The sequence below is a fragment of the Protomyctophum bolini genome (genome assembly GCF_963924005.1).
Source record: "Protomyctophum bolini genome assembly, chromosome: 2".
In the NCBI taxonomy this organism is placed as follows: domain Eukaryota; kingdom Metazoa; phylum Chordata; class Actinopteri; order Myctophiformes; family Myctophidae; genus Protomyctophum; species Protomyctophum bolini.
This window is the reverse complement of record NC_137863.1, coordinates 8,786,803-8,808,456: the sequence shown is the minus strand read 5'-3', so window position 1 is coordinate 8,808,456 and position 21,654 is coordinate 8,786,803. Positions and strand designations below refer to the sequence as shown.

Genomic DNA, 21,654 nt, shown 5'->3' with positions numbered 1-21,654 from the left:
CCAGTGTGTTAGTTAGACCAATGGTTCTCAAAATGGGGATCCTTGAGGGGGTACAAAGGGTCCCCAGCTAAATTTGTTAATATAACATAATCAGTTTAAAGGAGCATTCAGTGATTTGGGTGATTAGCAACAGCACGTGCACCAAGGCCCGCCCCCGCTCGATCGTGATTGGAGGAAGGCCCCCTCTCATCCTGATTGGATGCAAGGTTAATTAAATAAAGTTAGGAAGCGAAGACCGTACGGTGGACTCCATGTTGCTCCATGGAAGGAAAGAAACATCCGCGTTCAACTTCCTTTGTCTCAATTGCGCATGTTTCTTTCCTTCCATGGAGCAACATGGAGTCCACCGTATGTACGGTCTTCGCTTCCTAACCTTATTTAATTAACCTTGATTGGATGAAGGCTGGCTAACCCTAGCCAAAAACAAAACCTAAGGGTTTTTGACCCCAGGGGTTAACTGGGGACAGGTCAGCAGAATTAATTAAAATCACTGAATATACCTTAGTGCTAAATATATTAATATATTAAGCACTTATATACTTATTTAAAAATAATAGCTTTTTTAAGCCACTGCTATCCACTGCTATGGTAGAGGCATATTGATGACCCCAACAACTCTGTCGAGGCCTTTATTATTGTGTCCTCTCTCTCTCCACTCTCCTCTCCCTGAAGCCTTGATGAGCCTGAGCGTTATCACCTGTGAGGACCAGATGAACTAGGTTGGCTAACGAGCAAGACACTATAAAACTGGGTTGTGTGTGTCTTTTGAACACTTTGTCTTTCCTTGAGTTGATGTGGCAGGTTCTCTGTGTCAGGTCCTGTCACAGAGGTGTTTTAGTTTCTAGGAGTGGTTCGTTCTTGAAGTGGGGGTTATTGGACTTAAGAAAATAGCAGATATACAAGCTCCTAATTAGCATGTTATGTGACATGCTATGGTGGGGGTTATTGGACTTAAGAAAATAGCAGATATACAAGCTCCTAATTAGCATGTTATGTGACATGCTATGCAGGTGCTAAGGTCCTCTGTCCTGTCCAGTGGTATTTTAGTTTCTAGAGCAATGGTAACCTCTCAAAGTAGGGGTTATTGGACTTCAGAAAATCACACCCGTGTGAAGTGAGGGGCATACGTGATCATACATCATCTCATGCTGGCCAAACACAAATCACAAAGAAATTGCCGATCTACAAGCTCACAATGTGTCACATTCCACTTTCTTTGATGAAAAGGAAATCAACACACATCTTACTTCATGCTACGTCTTTTCAGCTACTGGTCTGGCCAGATACATCAATCTGGGGGTCAAAGTCATACGATTAGTCGCACACGTTACCGCAGTGAAATATGTTCTCCTTGCATGAGGACTAATGTCCGTGTTTGAGGTGTTGTGTGCAGTAGCCTACACGTGTCCCTAAAAGACCTATTGGAAAAGAAAACACTGCGTGGTGATGATGATATAGACAAGCCCTTATAAATAAATAAAAATAAAGTGTTTTCACTTTAGCTCATGTTCCTCAAACACAACTGAACAGAGTTTAATTATACAGGGCTAATCTGTTTTTAATATCATTCAAGAAGACGTCCAGACGGTGTATTCTTGACCAGTGTAATCTTGACCAGTACACAATTGTAACTTTTGTATGAATAGTAGGCTATAATCCTAGATTCATAGTGTTAAAAATGAGATTCCTCTAAATATGGGTAGAAATGTAAAAGAAAATTTAAGGAATTCCAGCCCCTGCCCCTCAAATTTCCCTCTGCACGTCTCTGGTTATGGATCTGTAATGCCGACGGGTCCGTATGGTTACAGCCTAGCGTCGTATCAAGGACCAGATTTATGAACATCTTCTGTCCGCCTACCAGCAGACTGTTGAACAAGGCATGACCACGGCATGTCCCTAGCTGTCACCCGGCTGGCCTTGGACTTTTGGAACATGGCCATAACCGTGTACCATACCAGTAAAGCAATGTCCTGTTGTGGACTATGTGGTTGAACTTGATATTTACCGATACTCTAGTCTGCACCTTAATCTCATGTACAACGAACTGATGCTCTTCTTGCACTAATATCTGCTATGAACAGTATACATACTGTACATGCTGCCTTGCTCATGCATCTTATTTATAAACCTCGTGCACATAATGTTTGAATGGATATGCAAAATCCATCCATGTGTAAATAATATGTAGATACCTTGTCTCTTTTTTGAGTCCTTTTTTTTCCCCCTTCTTCCTTTTCTTTCTCTTTCTGGAAACAATCAAATGATGGAGCTTGCACAAAAAATGAATTCAACCACTGTTTTACAGCTGTGGACCTGTGACGTGACAATACAGCTTATTCTGAGTCTGGTTCCATGTACAGTACACACTGTCAGAGTTAAATTTACACTAAGGTTTTTACAGTGGAGTTATTGGGTTCCCAGAGATTACAAAAATACTAATACCAAATGAAGGTCTGACTGATGTAGCCAGATGAATATCAAACTGGGCGTTCTTGAAGTGAAAGGGATAGAAAGCATGTCAGTGTGTGCGTGCTAGTGGTGCTGTGTGTCTTCAGCAGGTCCACATGCTCCCACCTTCCCCAGGGTCCAGAGTGTAGAGCAACAACATGTGTTGGCTGCCCCAGAGGACATGGAAGGCACAATTAGCAGGGCTCTCTCACCTTATCAGGGTTGAGGTCAACAGGGCATTGAGGTCAAGGGTTATTCTGGGTACTGTCTGGCCTTTGTGGCTGTTAACGTGGAGATAGATTGAGCAGCGGACAAAGCACTCGGGCCCCAATGCTTCAATCAAAGTGTAGATAATACTCCTGGTCAAATATGACTACTATACAAGTGAAAGCACTCAAATTTGCACTCGAATTTGCACTCGAGTTAGTAGGCCTACTGGAGTGCAAAGAACATGCTTTGGTATTCAAAAGTAAATTTCTTTTGTAAAATAAATGTATTTTTATTATCAAGACATTTTTTTTTTTCTGACATTTTTAACACATCGCATCACGGTGCGTTGTGAGGATGTAGATCTGTTTTCACTATATTTGAAACAGGACGTATTCATAATGTACATTTTCCCCTTCCTAGACAGTGGAGTCCAAATTACAATATATGTCTTGCTAATGTGGACATAATACGTACAATAATAAGTACAAAGTACAAAAAATATAAAGTAAAGTAAAGATACTATAAACTAAAGTACTTACAGTATTCAAGTAAATGTACAGGTTCTGTCCACCGCTATTGTAGGAATGGATGAGGGCTGATGGCTGATGTAACCGATGCTGGAGTTGTTCATTTATAGTGTTCTTGGACTATATGGCATAACTACACTGAAATATGTATCAAGAATGTTATTATTTAGTTTGAAATGTTGATATATCATTATCATTTATCAACACCTGATTCTTTATAAACATGGTTTAATATATGTTCAAGCTTTTGAAACTTACTAAACTAACTAAACCTCTTTTGGCTTTGTGAATTACCATGGTAAAATCGGTTTATTTGTATAACCTGACAATCCAACTGCATGCTGTTAATAGTTATTTCAGTGACTGAAATTGAGGATAACAGGAGATGGAGAATATTTGTTTTATAAAAACAAATCATAATAATAATAAATATGTATTTATTTCTACACTAAAATATATAACCTCTTATATAAAATGTACACATAGTAACATGTTATGGATTATGGCACACGTATTCTTTGTCAACAGCATGATTTATACTTTACATGCTACATTTTACACTTTTTTCTCAGTCTGTCATGAATATGTTCGCTCAGATGAATATTAAACAATTTTCAATAGCATTCAAGGTTTATGTCGGGAGGGGGAAAAAAAGTTTAATAATTGCCCCTGACTTTGATGAGGGAAAGGACAGGCAACCGGGTGCGGACTAACGCCAAGCAAGCTCCAGCAGAAATCTGGAACCCATAAAGCCTCAGACATCTCCTGGAGAATTAGACACAGCTCTCCTCATTGGCGGAGCGGCCCACTTACCCCCTTCCTCCACCATCCACCAGCTAGCGCACACTTCCTGCTTCCCTGTCTGGCTCTGACCAAGTCACACCCAACGGAACTGCGTGCAGCCAATGGAAGCAGCACGCAGGCCCTTGCGTTACTGGACTAGTATAAAATGGGAGGAGGTGGACCAGCCCGTCAGAAGGTTTGTTGATGTTCTGAATGCCAGATTGAGATGGGAATGTGAAGGTGACACCTTTCAACAAGGAAATCCAGTCTAATGGAGTTTCAACGGGCGTAACTTGAGAAAGACCGTTCTTTTTTTTATGCTTAGGAGGAAGAGAATTTTTTTTTAGTCTAGCTTGTGAACACCATCTTCACTGTAGAAGTGTCAGCGCACAAGCGAAAGGGACGAAATCAAGGAGTAATAGCATACTGTCTTTGTAGGGAAAGACAGTAGGACTTCAGTAGGACGCTGCAATGCGAGAGGAGGTGTCCTGCACCAACTCCCCCGAAGGAGGTCTTGGAGCCAGTGAAGAAGAAATGGACAGGGGGTCTAAGAAGACCCTCCAAGGCCAAGGGGGGAATCGAAAGCGGGTTCCGTATCCCAAGAAGGACGGCCTCGGTCGGCCAGAGGAGACAGGAGCTGGAAGCCCCAACAGTCTGCTTCCATCTGGGCCCAAGAGGGTGAAGAAGAGCCCCACGACGGTGGTCTCAGTCGCTCCCTCGACGCTAGGCCCGGGGCCGGAACAGCCCTTCGAGGACCTGCACACTCAGCGCGTCATTGCCAACGTGAGGGAGCGTCAACGTACTCAGTCTTTGAATGACGCATTTGCCTCCCTACGTAAGATCATCCCCACGCTGCCTTCGGACAAGCTAAGCAAGATCCAGATCCTCAAACTGGCATCGCGCTACATTGACTTCCTCTACCAGGTGCTGCAGAGTGACGAGATGGACGCCAAGCTGGCCAGCTGCAACTACCTGGCCCATGAAAGACTGAGCTATGCCTTCTCCGTCTGGAGGATGGAGGGCGCCTGGGCAATGTCCGCCAGCCACTAGGGTCCCTGTTAACCTCTCTCCTCTAAACCCCCTGCTGTCCTCATTCCTCTAAACCCACTGTCTCTACCTATACACCTATTTCACAACTCGTAAACACACATTTAGATCCTCCCGCTTTCCAGCTTTAACACTTACATCTCAAGCCTTGCCATGCATGGCTCCTCTCCTCTCGCTCTGTGTATATGCTACCCATTCTCCATTCTATGATAATAGTGTTCATTATTATCAACATCAGTGGAACTATTCCTGCAGCTATACCTGTTCACCCTTTACCCTTGTCCCCCCTCCATTTTTTACATCATTCTCTTTATTTCTTGCCGTACAATTTATGCCCAATGCAACCAGCTGGTCCTGTGCATTCCCTCAGGTATGGGCACACCAACACGCCGTATAAACATGACAAACACACTCACTCATACACGTGTGCAACTGTGTGCACACACCTCTGTTTTACCCATGCACTTGTCACTGTGAGTGTGTTACCTATAGGCACTTGTCAGTGCATACAGTCACTATGTGGCACCTTTGGCACAACAGTAGCGTGTTATGTTACACATTATTATTATTATTTCAGCTTGTGAAAACAAAATAAAGTATTAACATAATATATATTACAAACCACAGCAAAAATAAAACAATATACAATATACGTTAAAAAAAGAGTAAATAACAAATATCATAAAGATGTGTACATTGTTGCTAATAGTAGTAATGTAATATAATGGCCTCAAACGTTATCAAGGATGCAGCAACTTGTATATGCAGGGAATTTATGATTAATGTTTATACAATTTAGTTTTTAAATCCAAACATTGTGTGCTTCGAGAGATAAGTATTCTGTATGTTAGAAAGTGTTTGATTATAACACAATCCCCCCCCCTGGCTCATTGGCACCACAACGACTAAATTATTGGTTTTATAGTTACAATCCTCAACGAATTGGGACATTCTTTTTAGTTTTGCATTTATGTACAAACTAATAGATTATACAAGTAGGCATACTTTATCCACAAAAAACTTTGAGAAATATACATATTCCAAGATTTACAATGCATTTTATGAAAAATACATTCATGGAATGTATCTCGTCTGAAACGTTTTAGTTTAAAAAGTGGTTTTGTATATTGATTTGACTTTGGTGCGTTTAGTGCAAATTTCAACGCGTAACTTAAAAAGTTACAAATAAAACAAAAAATATGAACTGTCAGAACCCCAATAAAAAACATTGAAAAACATCAAAAACTACGCATTTGTCGTACCATTCATTTTGGTTAAAATATTGAATCAACCAAATTAATTAAAGAGCATATTTGGTTTGCTTTTTAAAACACGTTTATAACAGCGATATAAGATAAAGTAGCAGTTTCCACATCGATGTCTATAAAGTGAATGAACAACACATTCAAACGTTAATGCCAGCCAAGTTAACCTCGGTGCTTGGCAGACATATTATGTACGACTGGATGCCATTAAAAGACAACCACTTGTTTTTTAACGTGATGGATGTTGGATAGGGCCTTATTATCTCAACAAACACATAAACACACACACAGTGTCTTGGACAGGTATAGGAAACAACAGAGGGAAACCAAGGGGAAGGGAAAAGCATCTCTCTCTCTCTCTCTCTCTCTCTCTCTCTCTCTCTCTCTCTCTCCCTCCCCTGCAGCCTTGCCCTTTCTCCTCAGGATCTCTTGTATCCAGTGTCGTGCAATCAGGCCCCGGCAGGGCCCAGACAAGCAGGAACCTTTAGATTGGAAACAGTTGTGAGGCATTAGGAAGGTGTGTGTGTGTGTGTGTGTGTGTGTGTGTGCACACGCGCACAAGCGTGTGTGTGTGTGTGTATACGTGTGTGTGTGTGTGTGTGTGTGCCAGGGGGGCATGGGGGTTGTCAGCATATGTGTGTGTGCAAGTGTGTTTATATGTGCGTGTGCGTGCGTGTGTGTGTGTTAGTGTACGCACACACACACCAGTACTCGTGTGTACCTGCGTGCGCATAGGCATGTTCACGTGGATGCATGTGTGTCCATGTGTGTGTGTGTGTGTGTGTGTGTTTACACGTGTACATATAAGTAAAAGGGAATGCACGTGCAGATGTCGTTTTCAAAGATAGTATCTCACGCGCTCATATCCTGGACTCGGTTTTTTTCAAAACATACATTCTTGAATGCCCATGGTGGCTCGTAACGCCTCGGAGCACAGATAAAACTGGAACTTAGAAAGATCAATTAAATTAATAAGACTGGGGAAAGCCAGTCAAAGACAGGAGATATAGGACCAAAGGTAGTGATATAAAGTATGAAGAGTTACTACGGGGAGTGGAGGAGGAGTGTTCAGGTCTAAGGTAGTAATATAAAGTATGGAGAGTTACTACGGGGAGTGGAGGAGGAGTGTTCAGGTCTAAGGTAGTAATATAAAGTATGGAGAGTTACTGCAGGGAGTGGAGGAGGAGTGTTCAGGTCTAAGGTGAATCTGCATGTCTGGGGAGGAGAGGAAACGCAGAGCTTTTAGATGAAATATCACCACCAACACCTGCAAACATGAATGGACACTGACACACATTCAGACATCTGCAAACTAGTAAGCACACACACACACACACACACACACACACACACACATGAACGCGCGCACACAGCACCACACACACGCACGCGGCACGCACCCACGCACGCACGCTCGTGCGACTGCAAGCATATACATACACATAGACTTGAGGGCAAATGCCATATGCTTGTGCACACATAAGTAACTACACACTATTGTGTGCAGCTGTGAACAAAGATGAATCAAAGATTACAGAAGCATGTGCAGGTAGAGAGTATGTAACATAAGATTATAATCAACTACACATTCACACATAAAGTACGTGCATGTGGACACATTTACTTGAGTACTGTACTTCAGAACGTTCTTTTTGGGGTAGTTGTACTTTCTTGAGTATTTGTAGTTTTTGTTAGTTATGACTTGCATTTCACTATTTCAAAGACATATATTGTACTATTTTCACTCCACTACATTTCAAGGAACGGAAAAAGTCTTATGACTGAACCCCTTAAGCTCTATTTCAAAAGTTGTGTGAAAATAGCAGATTTATAAGCTCACAACGTGTAACGGTGCTTTGCATTGTGAGCTAGTAGATTTTCACTATTTTTGATATTGTTTTTTTATTCCTGGAAAATCTTTTAAATGTCCTTGTGAACATTTCTAAATGTCAATACAGCAATGCATTGATATTAAATAGAAAATGTTACGTTAGAATCTTTACTTTTTAAATGCATGTACCCCAGCAAATACTCCAGTTCTTTAACTCAAGTACACATTTGACAGAGCATCTTCCACTTGAAGATTGAATTTGACCAGGATTATCTACACTTTGACTCAAGTAGTGAGTCAAAGTCCACCACTTGGTCCACCGCATGGTATTTACTGCAGTCTCCAGACACACACATGCAGCAGCAGCCTGCCATGTGCACAGTCCAGGACTCCAGGTGTTACAGTACTATTAAAGCCACGCCGCCTTTTGCTGTAGACTTTGAAGATTCCAGTGCTGTGAATAGAAACCCAAGGCCCTCGCTCTCCCTTTACATGTGGAGGGGAAGCATCCTTGCGCACGTGTGTGTGTGTCCGTGTGTGTGTGTGTGTGTGTGTGTGTGTGTGTGTGTGTGTGTGTGTGTGTGTGTGTGTGTGTGTGTGTGTGTGTGTGTGTGTGTGTGTGTGTGTGTGTGTGTGTGCGCGTGTGTGTGTGTGTGTGCATGTGTGTACGGGTGTGTGTGTGCATGTATGTGCGGGTGTGTGAGCGTTTGTGGTTGCTTGTGTGTATTTGTGCTTGTGATTGTGATTTCTGATTTGATGCTGTTTGTGGAAAGATAGCTATAGAGCACAATCAAGTATATGTACATGTATATATGTACAGTATGTATGGATAGAACACAAATGTGCACGTGTGTTTAGTTCAGCCAGTATTTAGGGTGTGTGGGTGTTTGGCTCAGTGTGCACTTCAATTTATAGCGTGAGAGAGGCTGCTGCTCTGTTTCAGCTGGCAATAACAATACACTCTATTCTGTTTATCCTCCAATCAAAATGCCTGTCACTGCCGCTCTTTTCTCTGCTGCAAACCTGTGTGTGTATGTGTGTGTGTGTGTGTGTGTGTGTGTGTGAGTGTGAGAGAGTGAATGAGTGAGTGAGTGTGTGTGAGCTTGCGTGCGTGCGTGTGTGGTAGTTTTGACCGACCAGCTGTTGGATGCTCTGCTCTGCATATTAAACTTCCAGCTTTAATTTTGGCCTGATCTAGGACCAGATGTAAGGTCCTTTGCGGCCAATCTATAGTTTAAACGCCTTGCATGAAATAGGCCCTTTCCAGAAGTAGTGGGCTTCTGAAACTCATCTTTATTTTTAGACGGTCAAACTTCAATCTGCAGCAAATGCAGGTGGTGTGCGACTGTGCGTGTGTGTGTGCGCGCGCGTGTGGTGTGTGTGTGCGGTGTGTGTGTGCACGGCCGTGCACGTGCATGCGCACGTGTGTGTGTTACGCAGCTGGATTGATAGAGCCACGGAAGAATAATTTCTGGTTTGACACGTAGGCAGGAGAATTGAAACAGGAAACTCTGGATGATTAAAACAGCGTTTGGACTCGGATGCGTCCCTGTATAAAATATGGTGCAAATAATTATGTCCTTATCTTTCACAATCCCCTAGCTTAATGTCATCAGTGTGCAATCGATCACCAGTTACACCATGTCAAATAAGTAACAGGCCATACGAAAGGTCAAATGAGCACAAAATGAATGCATTATTATGCGTTATCGCGTTGAAGCAATGTTAGGGTTTACAACTCACAGTTCAAATCATTCTGTGTTATCAGGAGGGTGGAAAGATTTGTCATTCTTTACTTGTAAGATGTGAGGGCATTCGTTTGATGGTATGACACTGTCCAAGACCTTCTTGTCTCCCGTCTACTAGAAATGTCTCTCTCTCTCTCTCTCTCTCTCTCTCTGTCAGGATGGAAAGGCAAACTGTAATTAGGGACAATTCAGAATGCTCCAGATGAAATGTTTACTTGTCAAAACAAGAGAGGAAGCAGAAGTTAAGGAGTTGTGTGTGTTTATATACTTGCATTACACAAAAGACTGTGCCAGTGACACAAACACTTTTATGTTCTGCATGTAGTAGGCCTACCATATATATATATGGGGTAAAAACTTTACTTGAAATACTTGTTAAATTTGTATTTTTAAACATACACATTAAAATATTTGTATTAAATGTGAAATGTGTCTTCATTGAGAGACAGCCAGGATTTGCTGTTAACCGTTTTGTCTCTATGTTTCTCCTTTTCCTAGAAAACTGACAAAAGAACCATTCTGTGTCTCCCTGATACAGAAATATGTTCCTGACTGACCCAAAATGCCTAAGAATATCTCGTCTTCTCTTTTGTCTCCAAGTGGACTGGACTAAATGTGCTTTTTAAAGGACAGACGTCGAGGTGCATCTTCGCGGCTCAAACTGCAACAATTTTCAGTCTTTTGAATATTCCCAAGTATGAACAATCCGAAGTATGAAAAAAAAACACAAGAAGAGCCAACAGCCGGTCTGAGGAGACAATGAAACCAAATATCTGTTGGTTGGGATTCCTCGGATAATTAATACCGTGATAGCAACCATTTCAAATGGGACGATGACTCCCTGCCAGACGAACATTATGATGAATAATGATAATGGCACAGCGATTGATGGGTGGTCACAGCCAATGAATGTTTACAGCTAAGATGCTAATAAGCTAATCGCTCCCGGCTCTTAACCCCACCCCATCCCCATTTTGTGGGTAAAAGGGAAGAGCGTGAGAAACATGATGAAAAAGTTTCTGCTTTGGTACTGTAGTACAGCTTCCTCTGTATTTTCTATTTAACGTGACTCTGTGTGGTGTGAATTTGCATTATGCATCACATTCGGCTTTACATCATGGAAAATATTCAAGGGAAGATTTCTGTGTGAATGATAAGCCACTGATGTCAGACCACCCACTATTCCACTTTGTGTTTTTATTCCTAGGATACCATTGAATGAAGTTATAGATTATAGATTTCTAAGACATCAAACATTGTATTGCCGTGACGTGAATGGAGTTCAGTTCTGCTGTTAGTGAATATAGAAAATGGTACTTTAGAATTCAAGAAAGGCTGATTAATAATCTATTGAGTAGGCCTATTTCATCCAGCATTTTTTTGACCTTTGCAAAGTTTATGCTGTGACATGTTCTCAGTGAATGGAAAATGCATTTAAAACGGTAGAACATTCTTTGTAAATTGAGCCAAAATTCTCATGAAGTGGTTACCGCTACAGCATAGGGAAAAAAAACATCTTATCCATAAATAGTCTAATTGCTGGTTGATCGCGTTTCTTTTGTATTGTGACATCTGCTTTTCATTATTTTCATTATGTCAGCTCCTGTGGATAATAAAATGTTTTGATGATTTTTTTTTGAGTGCGATATCTCGATAATGTCAGACTTTGCATTCAGTAGCAATTCTGAAGTGCGCGATACACACACAGAGAAATTATTAATACACAAAAACAATTGTCACTTATAAAATGAACATAACGAATGTAGTACTGTACACCAATTAGGTGAATATAATTTCCCTTTATTAAGGAAAATTTGTTTTTAAGACAAAAATAGTAGAAAAGACAAAAGGATGACATGAAACAAAGTTATGTACACTGTACAGAAAGACTAACAGACCAGTCATGGAGAATGAGATGTGTACGCGTCTTTGTAACTTGACTTGGCCTGTTAGTAGTTTTCATTAAGATCCAGTTTACTAAGGCTACCTTCACACAGGTTGGTCAGCATAATCATTTAAGGCACGTGGGTTGGTCTTTAACTACAGCATTTACAGGGTTAATTGTCGAGAACAAAAGTACAGAAAGTATACAAAATGATTTAAGATAAAAAGACGTAAGGTCAACTCGTCATGAATGTTCCTCTGATAAAACTCATTAATAAGAAATCAATGTTCAACTAAACAACAGCAACAGACTGTCACATGAGGTGTGGAAATACAATAACTCACTATGGTCAATGGCAATATGCAGCCATTGCATGGACATTTTTTTGTCTGTCTTCAAAGCACCACAATGCACAGGAATTAAGAAATACAAAAAGATATTTTAAAGGTTTTCGTAGCACTGTCAGTTTTGTTTTAAAACATGCAAACAGCCAGCACTTCAAAGACAACATTTTTGAACAGGGATCAATTTAGATTTAGAGAATGTTAGTGAAAAGTGAAGTTGTTTATACATGTACATCCTTCTGTGCCTTTGGTGATATTCAACTGTTAGCATTGAAAAAACAATCACAATCTTTAGAAAGTCTTTGAAGTTATTTAAGCCATGCCAGTCCATGGCTAGCATATTGTTCTCATAAGCTTTGGTTGCTCTCAACCTGTGTCCAATTGCACTGTACGCATATGCAACTACCTCAATGTTATTACTCCATGTTTAAAAGTCACTGTTTGGTCAAGGGAAGGAAAAAAACATCCCTGATGTTGACTGTAGAAATAGTAAGGCACAAGATTAATTATCACTTGTTGCGTTCGTTCGTGCATGTGTGTGTGTGTGTGTGTGTGTATAATTATATATAATTATTTTATAAAATACAGCAGGAATGCTAATCCACAGGTGGAAACACTGGTCCAACTAACCTAACATTATCAAAATAAGAATTTAAGACACAGGTCATTTATCTAAAATACAACCCTCTCTTACCTGAGGGTATCTGTTAAGTGCACTTTGTTTGTCTCTCGTGAATGTCAGAAGACCAAGAGATAAAGCTGTTCTTACTCAGAGTCGCTGTTCTTACTCAGAGTCACAGTTCTGACTCCATTTCCAAGTCAGGGAACCATTCCTCACTAAAGAGTAGTTCCTCATGTCCAAGTTGATGTGGATGCGTAATCTGTATACAATCATCTATGTGTGGTGCTGTTACACACTGTGTATGTGGTTAGGCAGCGTGGTGCCTTATAAGCCCTATTTCTTACTTTGGCTATTCAAAAAATAGCTGATCTACAAGCTCACACTGCATTGCAAATGTGCACATTGTGAGCCTGTAGAGCTGCTATTAAAAAAATATAATAGATTTTTATTTTATCTTGAAAAATTGTAAAAGATCTATAATGACAGGCCTAAAATAGGGACGGCAGCATTATTGTTGTTCATCTGCATCGTCATGTATACAATCATCTCTGTGTGTAATGCAAGACATCATGGGTATTTGACCTGTTCCCTGCCTTGGTTGAAAGATTTGTTTGATTTGCATTTCCTATATATTTTTACCCCCCCTCCCCGCTTCTGATACTCAAATGACTGAGGCATGAACAGATTACCAACGCTTTCCCTTTGTAAAGGAACGCTGTTAAGACTGCTTTGTCTGCATGCATTCGCCCAAAAGGGAGTGATAATAACGACCATGGCGGTCGAAGGTTGTGCTACGTCAACTCCCTCAGGAGGTGAAGAAAGAAAGAAATTCTTCTCAACATATAAAACAACATGAAACATACACAGTACTGTATGTGTCACTTCGCCGTAGCTACACTCCTGCATGAGTGTTCAAAGAAAAAAAATAAACTTACATGATGATGCATGTACAATAGACACCAAAGTAAAACGTTTACATATGCATATTCAAATGAGCTTAAAAAAAAAACACGAGCGAAAACGAGATGTTTTGTTGTCAACCCCTGAGGAAGCTCCAGGTGGAAGGTGGTCTTCTCTGTCGTATGAATGGAGCTTCTTCAGGTTCACATTTCAGACCGTACAGTGCAAAACAAAGAAAGAAAACTCAAGTCTCTGATTCTTTTCTTTTTTTTTTCTCTCCTTCATTGGCGTCTTGTCACATGCGGACATATATGACATCATCAGAGTGGGACGTCATATGCGTCTTAAGTGGTGGAGGACACATTATCTGTTCTTCTTCACGGACGTGTCCTGGGAGGACTATACTTCCTCTTTTCCGAGAGGTCGGCTCCAGCGAGCCGCGGTGAGCTTTGACCTTAACAAGGTTACAGCAGTGCAAGTGGTCTCAAACAGCTCTACTGGGACACATCTCTGAGGTGGCTCTGCGCAGAGCTGCGGGGCTGTGCTTCATCAAGTCTCCCCATGCTACGTCAAGTTGCTATAACTCCCAATGGGTACAAACAAAGTGAGTGGCGGCCATGAATTTTAAATCCTTCAAGTCTGTTTTGGAGGTTACGTTACTTCTTTCTCTCCTTGCCTATAGTTAGTTCCCCCAGACAATGTCCCATGCAGGGAAAATCACAGAGATGCATCATGGGAATATGAGTCCTTGGTCTCCTCAGGTGTTTGTCAGTGGTTTGTTTGTTTGGTTGGAAGGCTTAGTGTGTGTGTGTGTCCAGTAGTAATGCAGTTGGAGGTGGCAATGTTTGTGTGAGGCTATGAATGAACTGGCCAAAAGGAGGAGCTGGTCCCAGTGATGATCTATTTGCATGGTGTGCGCGCATGTGTGTGTGCGTGTGTGTGTGTGTCTGTGTGTGCGTGCGTGCGTGTGCTTCAGCACAGAAAATTGGTTGAAGACATTTACTGTATCAGGAACTCTACAGGGATTCACCATCTTTTTCCATGAGTTCATTTGGATGTTTTCTTTCAAAAGAAAAAGGAAAGAAAGAAAAAGAAAAAGACAAAGAACAGTTTCAGCTTGTTTATATGAATAACATATTACACACACGCTTGCGCACACATGTATGCACGCACCCGCGCACGCACGCACTCGCAGGCACACGCACGCACACGCAAGCACACACACACACACACACACACACACACACACACACACACACACACACACACACACACACACACACACACACACACACACCATAAGATTGTATTAGTTTGATAATGGAGGTGGTAGTTACCTGTCCGGGGTGTGGACCCCCATGGAGAGAGCAGCCAGAGCGCTGAGGGCCTCGCTGTCTGACTCTCGCCTCAGCCTCAGCCTCTGAGCCTGCAGGTAGGACACATCCACCATGGAGGCCAGCGGCTGGACGCTCTGCCAGTACTTACCTGCATAGAGAGAGTGTCATAGAGTCACGCTATCGCCTTCCAATGTTCTCATCCTTGACCTTAAGCCTGATTTATAATTATTCCTACGACGGTGTCCTACAACCCAAAAGTGTCACGTCTGCTCCTCTGTCCTTTGGACTTTGTGTTTATTCGTTTTTTGGACTTTTTCTCGTTCCGTTTCGGTGTTGTAATAATTTGTTGTTTTCCCCAGGCCAGTACATGTTATTTTGTTGGAATGTTCTGTACTTTAATGTTCTGTGTCTTTCCCGTCTGCCTTGTTTGCTGTTACGTGCCTTGTCTCGCCTCCCTGTATTATTGTAACCCTAGTCACCTGTGTTTCTGTTTGCCTGTTAACCTGTCCCAGTGGTGATTGTCTGTTTCTACTTTAGAGTAGACTCAATGTGAATGCCCGGAGAAGTTGCATCATTCTTGCATATTTAATTGGCTGCGTTTGCCTTCACACTGGCTGTGTCACAAACCGCAGCAGGGAACGTTATCAATGTGTTCAATTCATAAAGTGAAATGATATGTTGTTAAAAATATATACTTTGAGTAATAGGACGTAAAGTTAGGGTTACGTGGATGCAGGTTGTCGTCGGGGACTGGCTGTGTGTGTGTGTGTGTGTGTGTGTGTGTGTGTGTGTGTGTGTGTGTGTGTGTGCGTGTGCGTGCTTGCGCAATAACGGATCGCTACACCTTTACCAACTTGTTTTGTAAAGTAGCGGCTAGCCTACTAAAGCCTACATTCATAAATAAACGTGGTAGGTTAACAGGAGTAGCCTTAATTCTCAACTGTCTACACAAACACATACCACTTTTATCTAGCTCCAGATCAGCGTGTCAGGATTCCCAGTCCAGGTCTGTAGTACTACGAGCGTAAACTCTTCATGCGACATGCAACATTGTGCGAATGTGCGATGGAACCCAATCGCCTCCATTCTCTGGTTATATATGCTGTACACTACATTGTTCATGTATCGTGTATTGTTCACAATCTCCATATGGTCTGTGCCATCCCTTTCAAGCAGGGAAACTGCAAATATACTAGATAGCTTGACATGTGAAGTCAACTTGGAGAAATGGAGAGCAAGGGGTTAAATCTGGACTGACAATCATTTCCACTGACACTCAGCTGATTGTCACTCACTCACTCCCCAATTGCCTCACTAATCAGCATCAGTGCATTCACTGCACCTGAGAGTAGGGCGTTGGCCAAACACAGGAAACACACAAACCTCCATGAGAAACAGCAGTGTACATCCAAACAGGAGCAACACACACAAACAGCAGAGCAGAACGGTGCAGCCATATAAATGCTGGAGAGACAGCCGGTGAGAGAACTGTATATTTGTGACAGATCATGCCAGTTGCATGCCAGTTCATGGACACTTGTTATTGTTTGTTGTTGTTGTTTATGATGACTCTAGTTGAAGTTAAAGGAAACATTGAACAATGAACATGATCCTTTGATTTAAAATACATTTCAGCATATTTGATATAGGCCTATGATCGTCTGGTCAAATTGCAATAAGGGCTTCTATATCTTCATTAGACCTGATGTCCACGGGACATCTTTACGCATCGCAGCGTATTCTGCGTAATAATGCCTTCTCTTTCCTTCTCGTGTGCCAAATACCAACTTCTTCATCTCACAATGGCACATTCAGCCCCTATATTTTATGCGATTGCATTAACACCTGCGGTGAATGATCGGCACTCTTTGATCAGGATTCGAATGAGCCTTCACACCTGCCAAACGAAGCACTCTTTCCGACAATACGCAGCAGGATTTGTTTTAATCGCAGTAAGCATGCTGGTGTGAATGTGACCTTTGTCCATACAGTAAACATATGCCCCAGTGTGTTCAGTACTTTGTCAGTTCGTCGTCGTATACAATGTGGTCAGTTCTAGTTTGTCTTCTAGTCATTTTGAAGTTCCTTTTGGTATTTCCCCAGTCCTACTGGGAAGGAACAACAAACAGTTGGACTATGGAGATAAGAGGCTTCTGCCCGACAGCATATAAATCGGTCGTGTATCTGAAAAGTGCCATTATTACATGTCCATGTACATTATAGAAAAATACGACTTGGCTAGTGTTGTATTTGTATATGATCTGAATAGGAGCAAAGGTCTGGTAATAGTTGTGGCAAATACGTTGGCATGTCTTGTGGTCATTGAACACAAGTTCTATGCATCACAACCGTCACAATGTATAATATTAAAACCCGCAATCTTAAGCCGCCATGTTGATATATTCAGCAGCCGACACTCAAACTTAATAATCTATTATTTGCCCCAAAGTCTTGTAGTTACGTGTGTCCTCTGACATGTGGCAAGAGGATCAGTCACTTACTCCAGTGTGTGTGTGTGTGTGTGTGTGTGTCTGTGTCTGGCGCATGTGCGCCTTCTGTGTGTGTTCTCAGAATGCATCCTGCATATATTTCATCCCAGGCCTAAATTATGGGCTTAACATTCTTGTGGTTTTGCAAATATTTTTAATTAATCTAATTGGGTTGGGATAACATTTGTGTGCAATCAGGAGGGGATGTTGCGAAGGTCGTGTGCCAGAGACGTGTTTGAAGATAATTGGAGACAGGGCAGTAGTGTGTGTGTGTGTCTGTGTGTGTGTGTGTGTGTGTGTGTGTGTGTGTGTGTGTGTGTGTGTGTGTGTGTGTGTGTGTGTGTGTACACGCCCATGCATGCATGTACTGTATATGTGTATGTACTGTATGTATGCTCTATGAGAAGTAAGTTCCAAGTCTAAATTTCACAGGACATCGCACATTTACCGATTCCCATTTTGCAGAACAAAAAACATAAAAATAAATAAAATACTGTACTAGCGCTACACAAGAAGAGCAACGATGAAAATATCACATGTGTTTGGAAATGATGGGGACCTTCCAGACTGGATGGGGACATGATGAGGACCTTCCAGACTGGATGGGGACATGATGAGGACCTTCCAGACTGGATGGGGACATTATTGGGACCTTCCAGACTGGATGGGGACATGATGAGGACCTTCCAGACTGGATGGGGACATGATGAGGACCTTCCAGACTGGATGGGGACATTATTGGGACCTTCCAGACTGGATGGGGACATGATGAGGACCTTCCAGACTGGATGGGGACATTATTGGGACCTTCCAGACTGGATGGGGACATGATGGGGACCTTCCAGACTGGATGGGGACATGATGAGGACCTTCCAGACTGGATGGGGACATTATTGGGACCTTCCAGACTGGATGGGGACATGATGGGGACCTTCCAGACTGGATGGGGACATGATGAGGACCTTCCAGACTGGATGGGGACATTATTGGGACCTTCCAGACTGGATGGGGACATGATGAGGACCTTCCAGACTGGATGGGGACATTATTGGGACCTTCCAGACTGGATGGGGACATGATGGGGACCTTCCAGACTGGATGGGGACATGATGAGGACCTTCCAGACTGGATGGGGACATGACGGGGACCTTCCAGACTGGATGGGGACATGACGGGGACCTTCCAGACTGGATGGGGACGTGATGGGGACCTTCCAGACTGGATGGGGACGTGATGGGGACCTTCCAGACTGGATGGGGACATGATGGGGACCTTCCAGACTGGATGGGGACATGACGGGGACCTTCCAGACTGGATGGGGACATGACGGGGACCTTCCAGACTGGATGGGGACGTGATGGGGACCTTCCAGACTGGATGGGGACATGATGGGGACCTTCCAGACTGGATGGGGACGTGATGGGGACCTTCCAGACTGGATGGGGACGTGATGGGGACCTTCCAGACTGGATGGGGACAGACACCATGCTTGCGATAGATATGCTGCTTTCACTCCGACCTTGAACATTTGAATGGGATGCCTAATGCCTAAATCAGCGGTTGCCAAACTCTTACATGTCTTGTCTAGGGCCAGAGGCTATCGCAAGGACCCCCTGTTGTCCAAAATGACTTGATATTTTATTGTTCTGCCTGGAGGCCGTGGCTTTCACTTTGAAATCCTCTGGCCTAAATCAGCTGTAATATTATGTTGGAAAAAAGGGCAGTAAAAGAAGGGATGGTGGCTCAACAGTAGCAGTGCAAGGACAAGTTACTTAACTTTGAGAGTTTACAAACGGAACCAAATGGACCTCAGATATATAAGATGAGTGATGGAAGAATATTGGTAATAATAGTAATAATTGTAATTTTCAAATAAGCACAATCTACATTACAATAATTCACTTTCTATGCCAGGTAATGTGTTTGTGTAATAATCACAAAACACCCACAGAGGAAATGCAAAACGAATAGGCATAATATTAAAAGTAATAGAGATTAATGACATAATAATTCTATCATTTAGTGTTAGTATTTAAATGCTGTTTAAAAAAAAAGCATTGTAGCATGCATCAATTCAAAAAAAGGCAAAACAAAGTAAGGCATAATGTGATATAGTAACTGTATTTCCAATTCTTACAACATAATTGCTTTGTTACTCATAAAAGTAATGCATTGCCAACAACACTGTGAGGAATGCTACTGTAATGTGAGACTGCAATAAGTAGAGATATACTGTAGAAAGACTGGAGATGAAGAAAACAAGATTGAGCAAAAAACTTCGGCGACATGACGACAATGACATAAAATACATAGAGTATATTTACTGGTTGCGTTTAATGTGTGGAATGTCTTGGTGCTTATTGCACATTCTACCGCAGGTCGTTTCGAGGAAGCAATCGGATTGGTTGAAACAGCCTTCTAGCCGTGCGTTAAACCAGCACTGTTCAACAACACCTAATCAAAACAAATAATTCAGCTGCTCTGTTCTCCCAGAGCGCTAGCAAACTCGGTGGCTAGGCTAGCTAGTTTCTTGGGACATTTGTGGTCGTAGTGACTACATCTGTCAAAAATATATTCTTTCAGCGATTTTCTTAGTTTTAAGGGTAACTGTGGTAGAATTGCAATATTACACTTCAGTGATGCTTGCGGAACTCGACTTCGTCTCGTTTCTTACCGCATCACTGTCGTGGCAATAATCACGTTAACCCACACCCTCTCGTGTAATATTGCTTAAGTGCATGTCATGTTGTATTCTGCACACTGCGCGTGTATAATGCAGTCTGTACTGTTGATGTCTGTACTCACCTTGCACCTGAAGGACTCTCTGAAGGGAGTGCACAGCATTGGCACAGGGCCTCTGTTCTAGGACTGATGGGGACAGGGCTTCCACCTGAGAGACAAGGGTGGACTATTACGCTACATACTAGAACACTACATACTAGAACACTACATACTAGAACACTCAGGTTTGCACTATTCCACTATACATACTGTACTAGAAGAACACTGTTTCCCAAACAGATGGCCGGGACCCTTTTGTGGGTCACGGAACCAATTATTTTGGGCCACGACTCGAGTAAAAATCCCATTTTCTTTTCCAGCATTTCAAAAATATATATTTAAAAACAAGTATTGCGAAAATAGCCGATCTACACGTTACAAACGTGGCGCAAAGCAACATGTTGTGAGCTTGTAGATCTGCTACTTTCACTAGTTTGGGTCCTGGGCCCAAACGTCTATTATTCTCTCTTTTGGGTCTCCACCTGAAAGGTTTGGGAACCAGTGTACTATAGAAGAGCAGGATAGCACACACACATGTGCGCACGCACGCACGCACGCACGCACGCACGCACGCACGCACGCACGCACGCATGCATGCAACAACACAAACATGCAGAATGTAACTGTATGCGTAAATGTTGCTCCATCACTTGCTCCCCCTGCACACACACACACACACACACGTGTCCAATAACGGTCCTCTTGCATGCAATCACGTGCACGGGCATACGTGCACGTCGTGCACGCATAGCACACAGCCCTCATACCTCCATGCCGAGCAGGGAACTGACACATGCTTCTGAGGCATCACAGATGGCAGTGAGGTCGTGACCTCCCTCCAGAGCCAGAACCACCTGACCACCTGCCAGCAGCATCAGCTGACGGGTCAGGAAGCCAAAGCCTGTCAGGACACACACACACACACACACACACACACACACACACACACCACACACACACCACACGCACACGCACACGCACACATGCACACACACGCACACGCCCACGCCCACGCACACACACACACACACAGTAGTGTCATCAAAAAGACAAATGCAACTTCATTTGTGTGGAAAACAACAAACACCTCTACACATTGATGTTGATGTGAGTGTTTGTGTGCGTGCAACGTGTGTCTGTCTGTGTGTGTGTGTGTGTGTGTGTGTGTGTGTGTGTGTGTGTGTGTGTGTGTGTGTGTGTCGAATTAGGAAACACTTACACTTGGCTGAGACCCGGTATCCTCCCAGGGGGGCTGGGTGCCCCTCTACGGCGTCGAAGCCCGCCGACACCAGCACAATGTCGGGACAGAACTCCTGGGCGATCGGCATCACCAGTGTCCTGTAGCAGAGAAACCGCATACCGTAGATATAAATAAACAGTGAGTCTCAATGATGTCAATAATTCTCCATACATGTTTATGCCAGCGACTTCCTCTTG

General features: G+C 42.7%; 2 protein-coding genes across 6 annotated transcripts in view; one reads left to right on the top strand and one right to left on the bottom strand.

The window, feature by feature from the left end:
* The first annotated feature begins 4,149 nt into the window (after positions 1-4,149).
* LOC308328494 (twist-related protein 2-like) lies at positions 4,150-11,493 on the top strand. Of its 2 annotated transcripts, none has more exons than XM_080782351.1 (2): positions 4,150-5,385; positions 10,398-11,493. In XM_080782351.1, the coding sequence occupies exon 1, from the start codon at positions 4,440-4,442 to the stop codon at positions 5,016-5,018; it is 579 nt and encodes a 192-aa protein (XP_080638477.1). In that variant the 5' UTR covers positions 4,150-4,439; the 3' UTR covers positions 5,019-5,385; positions 10,398-11,493. The 2 variants fall into 2 exon arrangements, with proteins under 2 accessions (XP_080638477.1, XP_080638476.1); XM_080782350.1 differs by having other exon boundaries at positions 10,358-11,493.
* A 145-nt stretch (positions 11,494-11,638) lies between these two features.
* Positions 11,639-21,654, bottom strand: part of LOC308328306 (histone deacetylase 7-like) — a 66,439-nt gene continuing 56,423 nt past the window's right edge. For all 4 annotated transcript variants that reach the window (XM_080782074.1, XM_080782075.1, XM_080782077.1 and 1 more), the window contains exons 21-25: positions 21,437-21,555; positions 20,985-21,118; positions 20,242-20,326; positions 14,948-15,095; positions 11,639-14,672 (exon numbers count right to left, since the gene is read on the bottom strand). In XM_080782074.1, coding sequence (XP_080638200.1) covers positions 14,627-14,672; positions 14,948-15,095; positions 20,242-20,326; positions 20,985-21,118; positions 21,437-21,555 — 532 coding nt within the window. In that variant the 3' untranslated portion in view covers positions 11,639-14,626. The remainder of the gene's footprint in view (positions 14,673-14,947; positions 15,096-20,241; positions 20,327-20,984; positions 21,119-21,436; positions 21,556-21,654) is intronic.

Coding starts and splice junctions, on each gene's coding strand:
- LOC308328494 (XM_080782351.1), top strand. CDS start 4,440: ATGCGAGAGGAGGTGTCCTGCACCAACTCCCCCGAAGGAGGTCTTGGA.